The sequence below is a fragment of the Anneissia japonica genome, unplaced genomic scaffold, assembly GCF_011630105.1.
Source record: "Anneissia japonica isolate Jap-2015-1 unplaced genomic scaffold, ASM1163010v1 scaffold287710_len209622_cov133, whole genome shotgun sequence".
In the NCBI taxonomy this organism is placed as follows: Eukaryota; Metazoa; Echinodermata; class Crinoidea; order Comatulida; family Comatulidae; genus Anneissia; species Anneissia japonica.
Window position 1 is genome coordinate 32,085 of NW_022742733.1, and position 15,333 is coordinate 47,417.

The following is a 15,333-nucleotide window of genomic DNA, read 5'->3' on the forward strand; positions in this document are numbered from 1 at the left end:
TGCGTCAAGTGAAAATAATGAATAATAAAATTATAACAAATAATAATATGAGACACGACCCATTGTCTATATTAGAACACTTCTCATTGGGTAACAAAGTTTTTCATTTTTGTCAAAAAGTGTCTGTAGAGGTGAATTATGGCTTAGGTTTTTTTAAATAAAGTTTCACAAATTTCTATGTATGTGGAAAATGTAGTTGATTACCAAAGGTTACAATTTTTATTTTGAAGACTGGTCTAGGAAGTGTACAATTTTTTTATGGGGAAAGTTTCCAAGTGCGGGTTTTCTAGGGGCGAGTTGACTGCCAAAGAGTGTTGCCAAAGTGCGAGCCAGTGTGTTATTTGATCACAAGTGCGAGACATCACAAGTGTATGAATACACTTCAAGAATATGAATTGACTGCTTGTCAAGAATATGAATTGACTGCTTCGCAGCAATCAGGGGCTTGTGTGGCAAGACACTCCCTATTATCAGTGGTTCAGTTTCGGCGAGGAGCATTTTTCTGAACAATCCATAAGGAAGGTTTTCGAGGATAGGCTATGCCAGTACGATCTTTCAATTATTGTTTCTTTGAGTGCTGTTTCTACCACTATTTGATATTATCTGCCTATATTAACAAAGAGATAAATAGTAACTACAGTGCTCGAATATGAGAATGATATTATGATCGTACCAAGCAGCTCTTCAACGAAGGACATAAAAGTTACCTCTCACAAAATTTGAAACTGAAAGTACACAATACAGAACAACAGGAACCTATACAATGCAGGCGTAGAACCTCCCACCCCAAGTATTTCTTTTTCATACCACTGAATTTTGAGCTCACGAAATGGAAATATTTTAAATCTATAAATTAGCTGGAGGGAGAAAACTGTTTATGTATATCACTGTAACTTTGCATTGAACATAGTTGCAGCTAATTTAAAACGCTTTTGAAAATTAAAATTGCATTAAAGATGTATTGTCCATTGCTAATGTCAAAAAATCATAAAAAATAATTTATAAATAAACTTGCTCATTATTATTGCAATAGCATACAAATTATTAACTTGTTCATAAAAATTATTGAATTACAAAAATGTGTACCCTGATTTTTAAACCAAAAAAAATTATAATAAAAATATAAAACACTTCCAGTAAATGGAGGTGTTTCTATCTTTTTTCGCTGTAAACTAATGAGTAGACATTTTTCAAATACAATAATTTCTGTGTTCAAGTTGATAACTTTTATGTTACTTCAAAATGTGCAAGTTAATTTAAAAAAAAAAAAAATTTATGATTTTTTTTGTTATTTACATGGGACAATACATCTTTAACATAAAATACATTGTCCATCCATTAATGTTATATAATGACGTCATATTTTAATATGCACATATTCGATAAGGTTTTTAACTTGGACAAGAAGAACCAAGCAGTGAGCATAAGTGCCGGACAGAAAAACCTTGTGTAAAAAAATATGAAACAGAATAGAAGCAGAAATAAAATCAGCAGTAAAAATTGACTTTTAAGCTAGTGCGGGGAAAAAAAGCCAATACAAGTGCTCGAATATACTTTAGGCCTACACTTGATGTCATGATCATATTAGCATACCTCTGCAACAAAAAACTCTCTTTTCAGGTGCATAGAAATATCATCAGCGTCGCAGCATCAGCATCGTCATTATCATCAGCAGCAGAAGTAGCATCATCATCATCATCTTTATTTCAACTTACCTGTCTTGTCTATAATACATTGTATAATTTGTTGACACATTTCCTTTCCATCCGACACACAAGTCTGATCCAGTCGTTGATCTGTAAGTAATCTCTTGTGGAGGATCTACAAAAAGATATATTTATGTACATGTATCGTAATTTTGCCATTGAGGTACATTGTACATGACCACCTTTAATATTTCAAGTCTCTGGGTACTGTATCTGCCTTCTGGCATATAGCTCTTTTAAATGCCAATGCAGATTGCCCTCTAATTCGAGAACACTCTTGGAAACCCTGAAAATGTGTGTGGTTTCATGGTTCGATCTCAGATAATTAGAGGGTTAGCTTGTTGATTGTCTGATATTTTGAAAAAGTGGTCTGGAATTAGGAATTTTCAGTATTAGAGGGGTCTCGAGTTGGAAGGTGAACTGAATCATATAAGCAATACTATTAACAGTAGGACTTGTAATTACTTTTCCAGGTCTTTTTATACAGTATATTTTGGTGTTAGACTTACATGGTCGAAGGGATTCATTATTGCAATGCTGGCAGCCTTGCTGACATTTTACAGGATAATTTAGAGAAATTCCAGCTTCAGTGTCATTCGTTTGAAGAATCCATGACGTATCTGTAGCATTCTGAATACACCGCTGTGAGTTGAGAAACGTGCACATAATGAATATTTACCATTGATCATGTAGAGATGGGTTGATATAGAGTAATAACATACATTGTTAATTCTTAATACCTCCGCACAAAGCGGTTGTATTCGCTTCGATCTGTCTGTCTCTCTGCTAGCAACATTACACAAAAGACTAAGAAATAGATCATCATAAAATATAGTGGAATGATACATAATAATCAAAGAAAGTGTTTGTTATTTTTGGAAAGAAAAGGTCAAAATACAAGGTCAAGATCATGGAAATTTGATTTGTATTTACTTACACTTACACTTGGTAGACAGAACTGATTATATAGGAAAGAAAATTAATTTTGAATATCTTCTTTCAAATATTACACTAAGCTGTATTAATGTGCGCATTATCAATCATCGATCTGAAAACCAAATATTACGGCTGTCCGGTTGCCGTACAGAAGAAGATGGCCCTCTTTGACGAGGATGAGGATGAAGTTGATCATTTTGATGATGATGATAATGATGACAATAATGATGATGACGACAATGATGATGATGATGACAATGATAATGATGATGACAATAAAATTAATACAATAATCCAAAAATGTTTAAACCTAGCTACTGATTCTCTGTATTCTTACCTCCTTATTTCTTAGTTCTTTTACATTCAAGCCAAATACAGTATTGCCTACTGCTGCCAGTTTTAAGTCTGACATACATTTTTCCTTGCAATCACCTTAAGAAACAAACCGTCGTTGTTTTGTTATTTAAACAAATATTTTTAAACCCATGTGAAAGGGTTATTCAGTAAAAAAATACAACAAAATAAAATAAGCACACTCCAGTGAATGTATGCAACTGATCATTTACAAAAAAAACGTAAAATTAAAATGGTATAAAAATACAGTAAAATATGTTTCAACAACACAACATTCCATCTTTATTAATTACATCTTTTAAAAAATTACTCAAGACCTACTTATTTTCAAAATTTTTTTAATATATTTTATTTCTGTGATTTGTGATCTTTTCAGCGCTTTGTAACCTATCCAGAAAAAGGCACTTTATAAATGTATTTATTATTAACACATTATACATAGTAGGCCTATGTGTACACATATTAACTTTATTAAAAGTTGGAAGACACAGTCTTGTGTCGTACATTATATTATGGTATACATAAATCGTGTATTTTTCAAAACAAACATAAGTTAGTTTTTTTTTTCTGGGAATAAGTTTAAGAAGCATTTATTTAGTAGTAAAACTGATTTTTTTTTTAAATCTTCCAATTGCAAAGCACCAAGAAATTGAATCCATAAATCAACATAAATCATGAATTGATTATAGGCCTCTGGCCTAAACAAGCATAAACACAATTTATATAACAAGTATAGGCTTAAAACAGAGTACAATAGTCACTACCAGCCAGCCACTAGTATAATGGACCACCACCCCTTGGATATTGCTTCTAAAGTCCCAAATAACGAGTGTTAAAACATACGCGAACATGTGCGTTTTGTGGGACAACTCGTGTCCTGCTCTGATTTGTCTTTTGTTAAGTCTGATTGACTCCCCGGAAAGGTCCATTTTGATGACGACAGATATTCTAATCTCAACTTTATTGAAAACCAGACCTCTGCGAGGCCCAAGGTTCTTATGTGGGCATTAGGGTGACCAACAAACGAAACCAGGGAGACCTTAAGTGTTAATCCGGCAGTTTCATTTTTATTGTTAAGCGCATCGAGGCTTTAGCATAATGCGATATTTAAGCCAAAATTATTATAATTATTATTATTATTATTATTATTATTATTATTATTATTATTATTTTATTATTAATCCTGGCATCAGGTTTTTTTTGTTTTTTTTGTTCTGCTTGTTTGTGCCAATGATAAAAAGGTGTAGTAGCTGTGGCGGCTGTAGGATTTTATGGGGGCCGAGCTGTCCGACAGGGGGACTAGAGCACGTAGGCTGGAGCTTGTGGAAGTTTTTGTGAGGGTGTTCTCCTTCTAAATGAGATTTTATTTACAGAAACCTCTGGATGGCCAGAAATGACACTCAGACATGACAGACATGTGTTGGTTGGGTATGGCTATTTTTATTTTTGTTTTAGTCCAACTGCCCGACGAGCTCTGTTTGATAGGGGGGGGGGGCTTGACCTGTCCGGGGGGGGAACCCAATGGTTCCACTACACCGTACTGTACACACGGTATAGTAAAACCATTGTTTTAGGGCTGACATACAATTTTTTTGCAATAACCTTAAGAAAGAAATCATCATAGTTTTATTATTTAAATATTTTTAAACCAATGTGAAAGGATTATTTAGTAAAAATACAACCAGAATAAATAAGCACTCTACAGTGTGGGTATGCAACTGATCATGACTGGAAAAGCACTATCAGACTTGAATTTGAATACCATTTTCTTTCATTGTCCATTATACATATATATATATATATATATATATATATAATAATATATTATATATATATGTATAATGTATATATATATTATATATATAATATGTCGTATATATATATATATTATATATATAATATGTCGTTCGTATATAGCGCTTCATGCACAAAGCCTCTAAGCTTTGTTTTTAGCATCCACAAAGCCTCTAAGCGCTTCACATTACTACCCTGGTCATTGGATCAAACACATGAAATACATGATCAACACCAAATCAAATTATTAAATTAAATTATATTATTATTCCATAATAATATAATATTGCAGCTAGTAATCAGCGCAGTTGTGTTGGAACCTACTAGGTACCCACTTGTACTCCTGGGTGGAGAGAGGCAAACGTAGGTAAAGTGCACAAGGACACAAACAATTTGCTTGAGTCGGTAGTCGGCAGTCCAAGCCCCAACCGATGCGCTTACCGTTTCTACTATATATATTTTATATACCGTATTTTATATATTTTTGCTCTCCTGACGTGCTTTTTACTCTCCTGTATTTCTCTTGGTTGCTCTTTTGATTTTCAGTTTATGTTGTGTTTCTTGATTTTAAACACTCAAGTTTCTGTGCCTTATTAATTTGCTAGTATTTTGTGGTGACATTTCTGTTACTGTTTTTGTTTTATTTTGAAGTATTTTGGCAAAACGCAGCAGAAAACATCTAGACCGGCACTACTCGCGATGACAATTCAAAATTCCCGCCTGTGAGAGTTGACGTGAAGTTCAACACCTCAAGCCCAACGTTTGATGGAACCCTAAAATATCCATCTTCAATTGGATCTGTGGATAGAAATTGCTGATCATTATATTTTAAACTTACGTATCTCAATTTTTGTGAAATCGAACGTGATATGCGCTTACCGCTTCTACTATATATATTTTATATACCGTATTTTATATATTTTTACTCTCCCGACGTGCTTTTACTCTCCTGTATTTCTCTTGGTTGCTCTTTTGATTTTCAGTTTATGTTGTGTTTCTTGATTTTAAACATCAAGTTTCTGTGCCTTATTAATTTGCTAGTATTTTGTGGTGACATTTCTGTTACTGTTTTTGTTTGATTTTGAAGTATTTTGGCAAAACGCAGCAGAAAACATCTAGACCGGCACTACTCGCGATGACAATTCAAAAATCCCGCCTGTGAGAGTTGACGTGAAGTTCAAAACCTCAAGCCCAACGTTTGATGGAACCCTAAAATATCCATCTTCAATTGGATCTGTGGATAGAAATTGCTGATCATTATATTTTGAACTTACGTATCTCAATTTTTGTGAAATCGAACGTGATATTTATGTTTTAAACTTAGTTTTTCTTTTGTAGTGATTAGAATTCTGGAATTCCTCGGTGATCACCGGATTTCGTGCCCGGATGGCGGGAACTATGAAAGGTATTTTTATAGCGGTTTCCTTCTACCTGTTTTTGTTTTAAAAATTACATCTTAATCTTAGATATGAACAATTTACTCACAAGATTTCTCCCTCTTCGATCTATTTAGATAATGCAAATCAAAATATTTAAATAATGCTATCGGTAAGTGTTATACGTATCTATTTACATCAACTAAACTACCCATATTAAATAAGATTTTTTGTCACCAAAAGGATATAACCACACTGTTAATAATGATATTGATTTAAAATATGTATGCGATGAATGTTCCTGGAAACATCTCCCTTTTGACTCCTGTGATCGGTGGGATGGTCAGGTAACGTCTGTGATTTCCAAATGCAACACCAGAATTTATTCTCTTAAACAATTACGCAGAAGTGGTCTTGACACGAATGCATTACGACATTATTTCTGTAGTGTGATTCGATCAGTAGTGGAGTATGCATACCCCTTCTGGTTTACAGGTCTCACTTTAGAGCAACAGCAAACAATTGAGAGAATACAACGTAGAGCTGTAGGAAGTATTCTCCCTATTCTATATAACTTTTTATGATTACAATAAAGATGAATTTGAATTTGATCTCCACGGTTCAGCGCGCACACAGTGGCTACCACCAAATTAGCCGACTGTGCTAAGCTGCTCTCTCTGTGAGCCTAGTACTGTATTTCGTCATTTCAATAAAAATGTTAAAATGCAATCGTCATAAGAAAAAGATAAAATCAATATTTATGTACATTTGAAAAAGTATAATATAACAAAATTAAAAATCAGTAAAATGTTCCTTTAAACTCAGTTTAAACATGAAAAAGGCTCCTCAATAAGATTATTTCTTATAGCAACATTAAGTTCAGAAAAGGTTTTCGGAAATCTAACTACCCCGAGTATTTAAACACATCCGTACGGACTCTAGCATGATGGAAGGTAAGTATATCTTGGTGCCTATTATCAACTTCAAATGAATCTACATAACCCTTCATAAAATCAGATCGTGGAGAAATAAATAATTTTCCAACGAATGCCATGTTTAAAAAATCTTGCCTACTCTCAACTGACAGTAAGCCTAACTCCGTTCTTCTATCATTATAAGACTGGTCTAAATATCCTCTCCTTAATATCATGCAGGTAGCTCTCCTCTGTACTGATTCCAAATGTTTAATATGTTTTTTCGGTACACCCACCAAACTGGAGGACAATAATATAAACAGGGTAGCACAAGTTTCTTATATAGGTGAAGAGCTACGTCACTTAGGGAATTAGATGCTATTATACGTATAAGGCCTATAATACGGTTACAATTTGACACTGTATCTTGAACTTGTTTGTCCCATGACAAATTACTTTGTATGGAACAGCCTAAAATTGTTCGTGAATCAGCACAATTTAAAGGTGTATTAGAGATACTATAACTGGGTTTAGGATATCGTCTCCAGGTTAAACGCATAGACTTGCATTTATAAGGATTCAGTTGAAGAGATTTTTTTTTGCCCATGTCCTAATGCAGATTAAATATTTCTGAACACCTTGATCCGAATCCCTCATATTACGAAAAATGAAAACATCATCATATTGAATTATGCTTGATGAAACATGAAGATGCAGATCTTTAATGCTTTCTCAACTTCCCTTTATTGACGTTCATCAATACACCATATTATGTATTTATTCGTCCTTCATTTCACAGCAACTAATAATAATAATATTAATAATAATAATAATAATAATAATAATAATAATCAATATTTTTAAAAATGGTCACTAAAATGGTCGCTGTCACACATAATAAAAAACACACACATAAATTATTCTAAAACTGTTGGTATGATTCGATGCCTCGAAAGATCTAGCATAGTAATTTTCCTGGTGCATGCAGAATTGTTGATGTAAGCCTATTTAAAATAAAACTATCTATTGTTAAAACAATCCGGTAATTTTAGTTAGGGCAAGAAATCGTAAGCGACAATAAAAGTTTTGTTTTGTTTATTATGGTATTTATCTCACTTCTTAAATACTGCGTCCTGGCGCCTCCCGTGTCTAGGTTTCGCCTATTCTTTACTACTGTAGGCCTACAGCTAGTGGCTGCTTGAATCAAAAATAGCATTCATTACGTTGCGGTATTATAGTGGACAATAGATAAAAACAGGCAGGTCTAGTCATCGATTTAAAGCCGCGTACATAGCTAGAATTTGGCTTCGTCCACAGTTTTAGGCCAACCATGAACGAAATAGTTTTATTTTGTTTTTTTTTCGATTGTATTTTATATAGCTTTGGGACTATCTTTAGTTTTGTTAATATATATGCCTATTAGTAAGCTTTTAAAGATTTTCCATTGTTTTCTGATCATTTTAATTTTCCTCAGCTTTGTTTAATAGATGATTAGATTTAGCTTTATTTACATCACGTTGAATTTTATTTCGTCATTTATGTTATTGTATTAGTAATTCAGTGTTATTATTATTTGTATTATACTCTTTTAATAGTTTATCTCTAGTTTTAATATCTTGCGGGAATTTCTCTAGTTAGCTAGGGCTCTGTTCTTTGTTTTAATCTAACAATTAAGAGGGGCAATATAATCAATAGCAGCCAAAAGTAATTCTTTCAATTTATGTAAGGCCTCATTAACATCGCTTATGGATGAAACCATTGTCCAGTCAATATCTTCTAGTATGTGTATGAATTGGTCGACAGTATAGTTTTTAAGAGATCTAATAGAAATGTTTTCATGTGCATTAAACCTATGTTTAGTAATTTTACGAGTACAAAATATTATTAGGTGATCGCTTAGACCTGTTGAATAGTACCCGATTGACTTAGCGTTGTATCATTGTTGCATAATATGATCAAGACATGATGACACTGTAGGAAATATTCTAGAAAACATAATGGCACAAGTCGCTCTGTGTGGTGAGGCGGCGTGGTGGCGGAATCACAGGCTCGTATTTGCGGAGGAATTTTCTGTTACGCAATGTAACCCTGCCAGAACCATCAACCTTCAAGGGCGTATTGGTCAAACTGACGTACCTCAATAATGGATCCTGTCTTATCCCATTTTCTAGGGTTGGGGCCAATTTTATTTTGGATACGAACCATGTCGCCGACCACGAGTGTTGGTAACGCTTAGTATGTTCTGACCGATGTTCTGTGGCGCACAAGTGTCTGTTGCGGAGGGCTTCCTCTCTTTTTTTCGAGCGTGTTGCTCCATGTAGCATTGGATTTGTAATTACCAGGCAAGACTGGGATAATATCTCTAATTGGCCGTCAAAAAACGCAGAGGGCAGGGAAAAGTTTAGTGTCTTTATCAGGTGTGTTGCGGTACTGTAACATGGCCCGTTGGAAGGCATTGGTATCGAGCTCGCCATTTGGTCCCGTGTTGTTTGTGATAAGATTTTGGCAGACTTCACGCAAATCTCTGCTCGGCAATTGGAATGTGAAAACGCTACTGAAGAGAGGCGGTGGTGTACGCCCCAGTCCTTCAGGGATTCACGAGTGGCAATAGATTCTGGGCCGCCATCGGATGAAAGCTCGTCACATATGCCATATGTTACAAAAATACGGCGTAGGCTGGTGATGAGACCCTTGGAGCCCTCCGATGTTTTCTCTACAATTGACCAGTTAGGCGTGTGCATTCAGTGGCTGAAAGTCAACTGTTCTGCGTGGCTTGCTGTTTTTCTTAGCGCATACTTCCATTCGGTGGCACCATGTGACCGGTTCGCAATCGGGACTGGTTTGATGACACCCAATCTCACATCTTGGTCAAGATTTGCTTTCACCTGATCCTGCCAGTGGATGGGGACGGGAATAGGTGTGTGGTGGGCGACTGGTTCGGCCTTTGGGTCAACCATAAGCTTCATTGCAAGTCCTTTCATCATTGACAGGGGTTGGTGTTCACATGTGTTGAACGTAATAGACTTGTAGTAGTCAATTAGGAACTGCTGTAAACGGGCACGGTTCTCGTTTGTTGCTGGGACGGGTAGAGTGGTTGGTGGTTTGTGTGGCAGCTAGTGTTTGGGGCAGCCGCATGTATTGGTCGAGTCATGTTTATCTCCTTTGACGTAGTTCGGGCCCGGGCCGTCACCGATGGTGTCAGCTGCCATGTCGTGCAGGTGGTGTGTCTCGCCAACTGTTGGGAATGTCGGTGTAATCAGTCCGAGAGCGATACAGGCTTCCCTGCTAAGGAACAGCTTTTCTGAGCTGTCGGTAACATAGGTGAATTCATAGGTTTTGTCCTTTCCAGAACGCCTCAAAATGGCTGCACCAAGGATGTTTATACCCTTGTTGTTAGCAGCATCCATTTTCATTGTGACGGGTATGAGGTCGTCGCGTTTCAGGCCAAGGCTATGTAGGATTTTATGCCTGCGAGGCAACTTTGGCATATGGCTGAGGCGTTAATAGTTCGGGGTGTGGCGTTGAGCCTATATCCGAGTGAGATGTAATCCGCTTCCTGTACTTTGACGGTCAGACGTATGAATGGCTGCGGATTTGAGGGCCGTTTAACGTTTCGTCGTCGTAACAGCGCAGAGGGCGTTATATATTGGTGGATTTTCTGGTGGCCTTAATCGGTTTGTTCTTGCTTCGGCAGACGGACTCAAAATGGTTTTCACGGTTGCAATGGCTACAAACGTGGCTGAAGGCTGGGCATGTCGATATTCTGATTCAAGTAGGTAAATGTTTTCCGTGTCCTTTTTGGCAGCAGTGTGTATACAGGCCTCTGATTTATCCACTTTTTGTGCTCTCTTGGCTTCTTTTCTGTTACAAGTGTATGAACTACTACGTGCAAAAGATGTAGCCTCCGAGTCGAAGAGACGCAAGGCTGAGCGTTTTCCAGCCTTCTTGGCTTCAACAAATTGGAATACCTCCTCTAGTGTCATGTCCTGATTCTTGTCTCCAAGCAGATCAAGTTGAATATCGTGGTTCTCAATGCCGCGAGTGAGCACGTCACGTAAGATTGATTCGGTATAATTCACGTCTGCAGTGCAGCCTGGGCACTTCATAATACACTTGCAGACGCCGGCTTGACCCCGAAGACGGGCGCCGAAAGATCGTACGGTTTCATCTCTGTCCTGTCGCATATTGTGTAGTGCAACCCTGGCGACCATGGTGTTTTCTTCCCTGACAGCTAGCTTCTTGATGGCGGCGATTACGTCCAATTCGGGTTTGCCTGATAAGCTACCTCCAGCCGATCGAGTTAGGTATTTGCGGAGAGTGTCATCACTGCATTCTAATAGTTGGATAACCTTGTCTTGGCCTGTGAATTTTTTGGTGGCTTCCACATATTCGGCCCAACGTGATTGCAAGTAAGATCATTCTTCAGTCCCGGCTGAGGATATACAAGGCCATTTTACCTTCTCAACCTTGTGGGTAGGGGCACTATTGGTGGGCCCAGCGTGGATGGTGCTGTGGGTTGAGATAAGAGCTGCTACAACTTCGGGAGTTTGGTAGGCACAGCCCTCTATTGGGCAGTCAACAAACAGGCATAATAGTGAAAGGTAATACTGTACAGTGCACCGCTCACGTTAGTATGTAGGCTTAGGTGTGCTCGTCGCGAGTTCCAGCATAAATAAGTATTTGAACTCTTTGTCAAATTTAACTGAACTTTTATTGAACATCAAAACACAAAATATCAAGCAACATGACAATGCTGGAACTCAAGAGGGCGACATTGCATTATAGGAATATTAAAATAGATTACAGTTCTTCATACGGAGCTGGTGTCACTTTAGTAGTGTGTGAATATATAATTAGATGATGAATATGCCTAAGTATTACAGTTTGCCGAGTTATAACTGTATTGCCTACATTCCATTATTGTCTAGCCTATGCGATTACGGTCTCTTCGAAGAGCTGAATATCCTTCTATTTTAATTCTGTTGTCAGATACCGAATCATCAATTCATGTTTCGTTAACAGAGATAAACAGGCATTAGATTTAAATGCTATGTAGCGAAGTTCAGTAGGTTTTGGGATCAGTGATCTCGTATAATATAGATGCAAAATATGTATTCTTTTCCGTTTGAATCGCTTAAAATCTTCTTCAGCTGCGTTGCAATTAAATGATGGCGGAGATCGCGTTTCTGTGTCATCATTCAGGTGTTCACCTAAGATCATTCTGAACTATAATCCCTAAGAATTTAGTTTGTGTTACACGTATGACATCGAAGCCATTTACTTTTAGGGGAGGGGGATCAGATTTATCACGTTTAAAACTAATAAGCATTTCTTGTGTCTTTTTCTCATTTACTTTCATTTTATTTGTATTTGACCAGGTGCAGATCTCATCACATACAGGTTGAAGTGCACTCATTTGCTTTTTGGTGATTCTCTCAGACATAGTTTTATCATCCATATATTTAACTGTATGAAAATTAACTGTCAAATCATTTATAAAAAGGATAAACAGAATAGGTCCTAGCCAGGAACCCCGTGGGATCCCACCTTTTGATCCTAGCCATTTGGGGACATGATTTCCAACTCTCACTCGGTGGATTCTTTGGCAAAGGAAAGCTGCTATCCAATTACTAATAATATTTCTTACAACAAGAGTATTTACCTTGGTGATTAAGACATTGTGATCCACTAGGTCGAAAGCCTTTTTATAGTCTAACAACAAAACTCTAGTTTCATCACCTTTGTCAGCTGCACCAAACCGATTGGTCATTAAAGAGATCAACGCATCGAGAGTGGATATTTTTTTAGTACATCCGAACTGATTTAAATCCATATTATCACTAATTTCATCCAAAAGCATTTCTCCAATTGTACTCTCAACCAACATCCCACTAACAGAGGTCAGAGATATCGGTCTTAAATCGGATTCGACAGATTTGGGGGATTTACCTTTGGGATTGGTATAATGTCCGTATATTTCAAATCAGTTGGTACGATGGATTCATGTAGACTAGTGTTTGCAATAGCACATAAGGGTTTGGCTAAAACCTCTGCAAACTCCATTTAGATCCAGGATGTGATTTCATCGGGGCCTGGGGATTTATTTACTTTAACTCTAGGTCGCCGGTTCAATTCCCATCGCTGCCTCACCTTGTGTTTCAGCTAGAGGGCTGAAATACAAGTTACAATAGCGCACCGTCTTTCGGATGAGACGTTTAAACCGTTGGTCCCGTGTGCATTTATGTGCACGTTAAAGAACGCAGTACACTCTTTTGAAAAGAGTAGGGGATTGTCTCCGGTGTACTGTCCTATCACCACCAGAAGGACCCCACTGGAAATAAGTCTTCTTCTAGACTTTCGTGGGCTATCCTTGGTGTTTACACCAAATAAATCCAATGCAATCCCATCCAATATTTTTTTTTCTCTTTTGTGGGGTAACCACCACCACCTTTATTCATTTTCATACAATCAAGACAGTTGATATTTCTTCATTTTTCTGGGTTTCACATTTCTTTTTAAAGCTTACATTCTTTTTGTTAAAGCGTATCTTTGGATAAAAACGCACTCATTTCTATAACATAGTTGAATACAATAAAAGCATGAAATAAAAATTTATATAAAAATTATAAAAAATTATATAAATAAATGTTTTTTTACATATCACTCATTGACTATCACTGCGTTATATCTGAACAAGATATAATAATGTTAGTATTTTTTTTTTCATTCTTTCTTTTTTTTTTTTTTTTTTTTTTTTTTTTTTTTTCAATAAAATACAATAAAATTATTTATACCGGTATGCGTATATTGACAATGCCACCAATGTTGAAATACAGAGCAACTGTAAACTTAGTAATTATAACAAACCTAATGTATCCATATATTTTACAATTGACTTAAATACAGCCCATGAATTTGTACAAGCAGGCTTTTTTTATTCAGTTAATATTTTTATTTTATAAAGTCGAATAAGTACCAATTGTATATAATTTGTTTTTAATGTCACACTCACTTCCCAGCAGGAGCTCTTTAAAAGAACTTTTACTATTATCAATTTTTTAAAATATTTCATCAATTTTTTCCATAACATATTGTTACGTGGACATTCAAAAAACATATGTCTCTCATCTTCTATGGCATCACAATTATTACATTTGCATGTGCTTTTAAGATAATCTAGCATTGGTAGGGACAATTCGATTCAATAATTTATAATTTAATTGTGCATATTTTTTATTTTTTTCATTTTTTACTTTGTGTCTCCAAATTTTGGTCCATTGTATTTTATCATCGAATACACCCTCCCATTTAAGTATGCTCTGAGGTGGACTAAGCATTTTATTGACAAAATTTAAATAAATAGTTTTCGTATTCATCCTTGCTATTTTGTGGATTGCAGTACACTCTGTTCTCACGTGCTCGTTACCTTTATTGTATTGTTTTATTGTGTTTATCCATACTTTTGGGATTCAACAAGTGTAGTGTATTCACTGAGCCAGTTTCTTTTTACATTTAGTGTCTCTTTGATTTCAGTTTGGTTAACTAATCGATTAAAACTTACTATGTTTTTGGCTTTAGTTAACCCCGAGGAAATCCAATTTGTCAAAAATAGTGCTTTGTTACTTAATGTAATATTCTTATTTCCCTATAAATGTTGCTCTAGGATTTGTTCGTAATTGTTAATTACATCATTGCTGACTTTGTTAAAATCAACACAACACTCTAAAACGTTTAGATAAAAAGATGGTATACTTTGAAAGATCGTGCGGTTTTTCATGTTAAGGCAGGACATACTAAAAATTATATTTTCATTCCCAAGTTTATTAATGTAATGTAAAGGTAAAAGTTTCCACCTTACATGTTTTCTCGCCCATTTAATTTTAAGGGCTTTGACTTGTAGTGAAAAGTCTGGCATGTTAATACCTCCTTTAAGCGGTTTAACAATTAATGTTTTTCTATTTATTTTTTTCATTTTTTCCATTCCATACAAATGTGTGTGCGAATTTATTAACTTTTAGAATAACATGTTCTGGTACATCTATAATTGAAGCATTGTAAATTAGCTTAGACAATGCCAGACTTTTTAATACAGTCACTTTTCCAAAATACGTAAGGTCTCTGCTTTTCCAAGAATTCAATTGTCTTTCAAAGTTTATCATTTTAGAATCCCAATTAAACTCTTTACACAATTTGCTGTCGTATCTAATATAAATACCTAATATCTTAATTGGTTTATTTACCCAATTTAAGCTA

At 35.8% G+C, this 15,333-nt stretch overlaps 1 protein-coding gene across 1 annotated transcript in view; it reads right to left on the reverse strand.

Moving 5' to 3' along the window:
• Positions 1-1,711: 1,711 nt before the first annotated feature.
• LOC117119245 overlaps positions 1,712-15,333 on the reverse strand; it is a 31,879-nt gene continuing 18,257 nt past the window's right edge. Inside the window, exons 2-4 of the mRNA XM_033264047.1 lie at positions 2,980-3,074; positions 2,216-2,348; positions 1,712-1,821 (exon numbers count right to left, since the gene is read on the reverse strand). Of these exons, the coding sequence (XP_033119938.1) occupies positions 1,712-1,821; positions 2,216-2,348; positions 2,980-3,054 (318 nt within the window). The 5' untranslated portion in view covers positions 3,055-3,074. The remainder of the gene's footprint in view (positions 1,822-2,215; positions 2,349-2,979; positions 3,075-15,333) is intronic.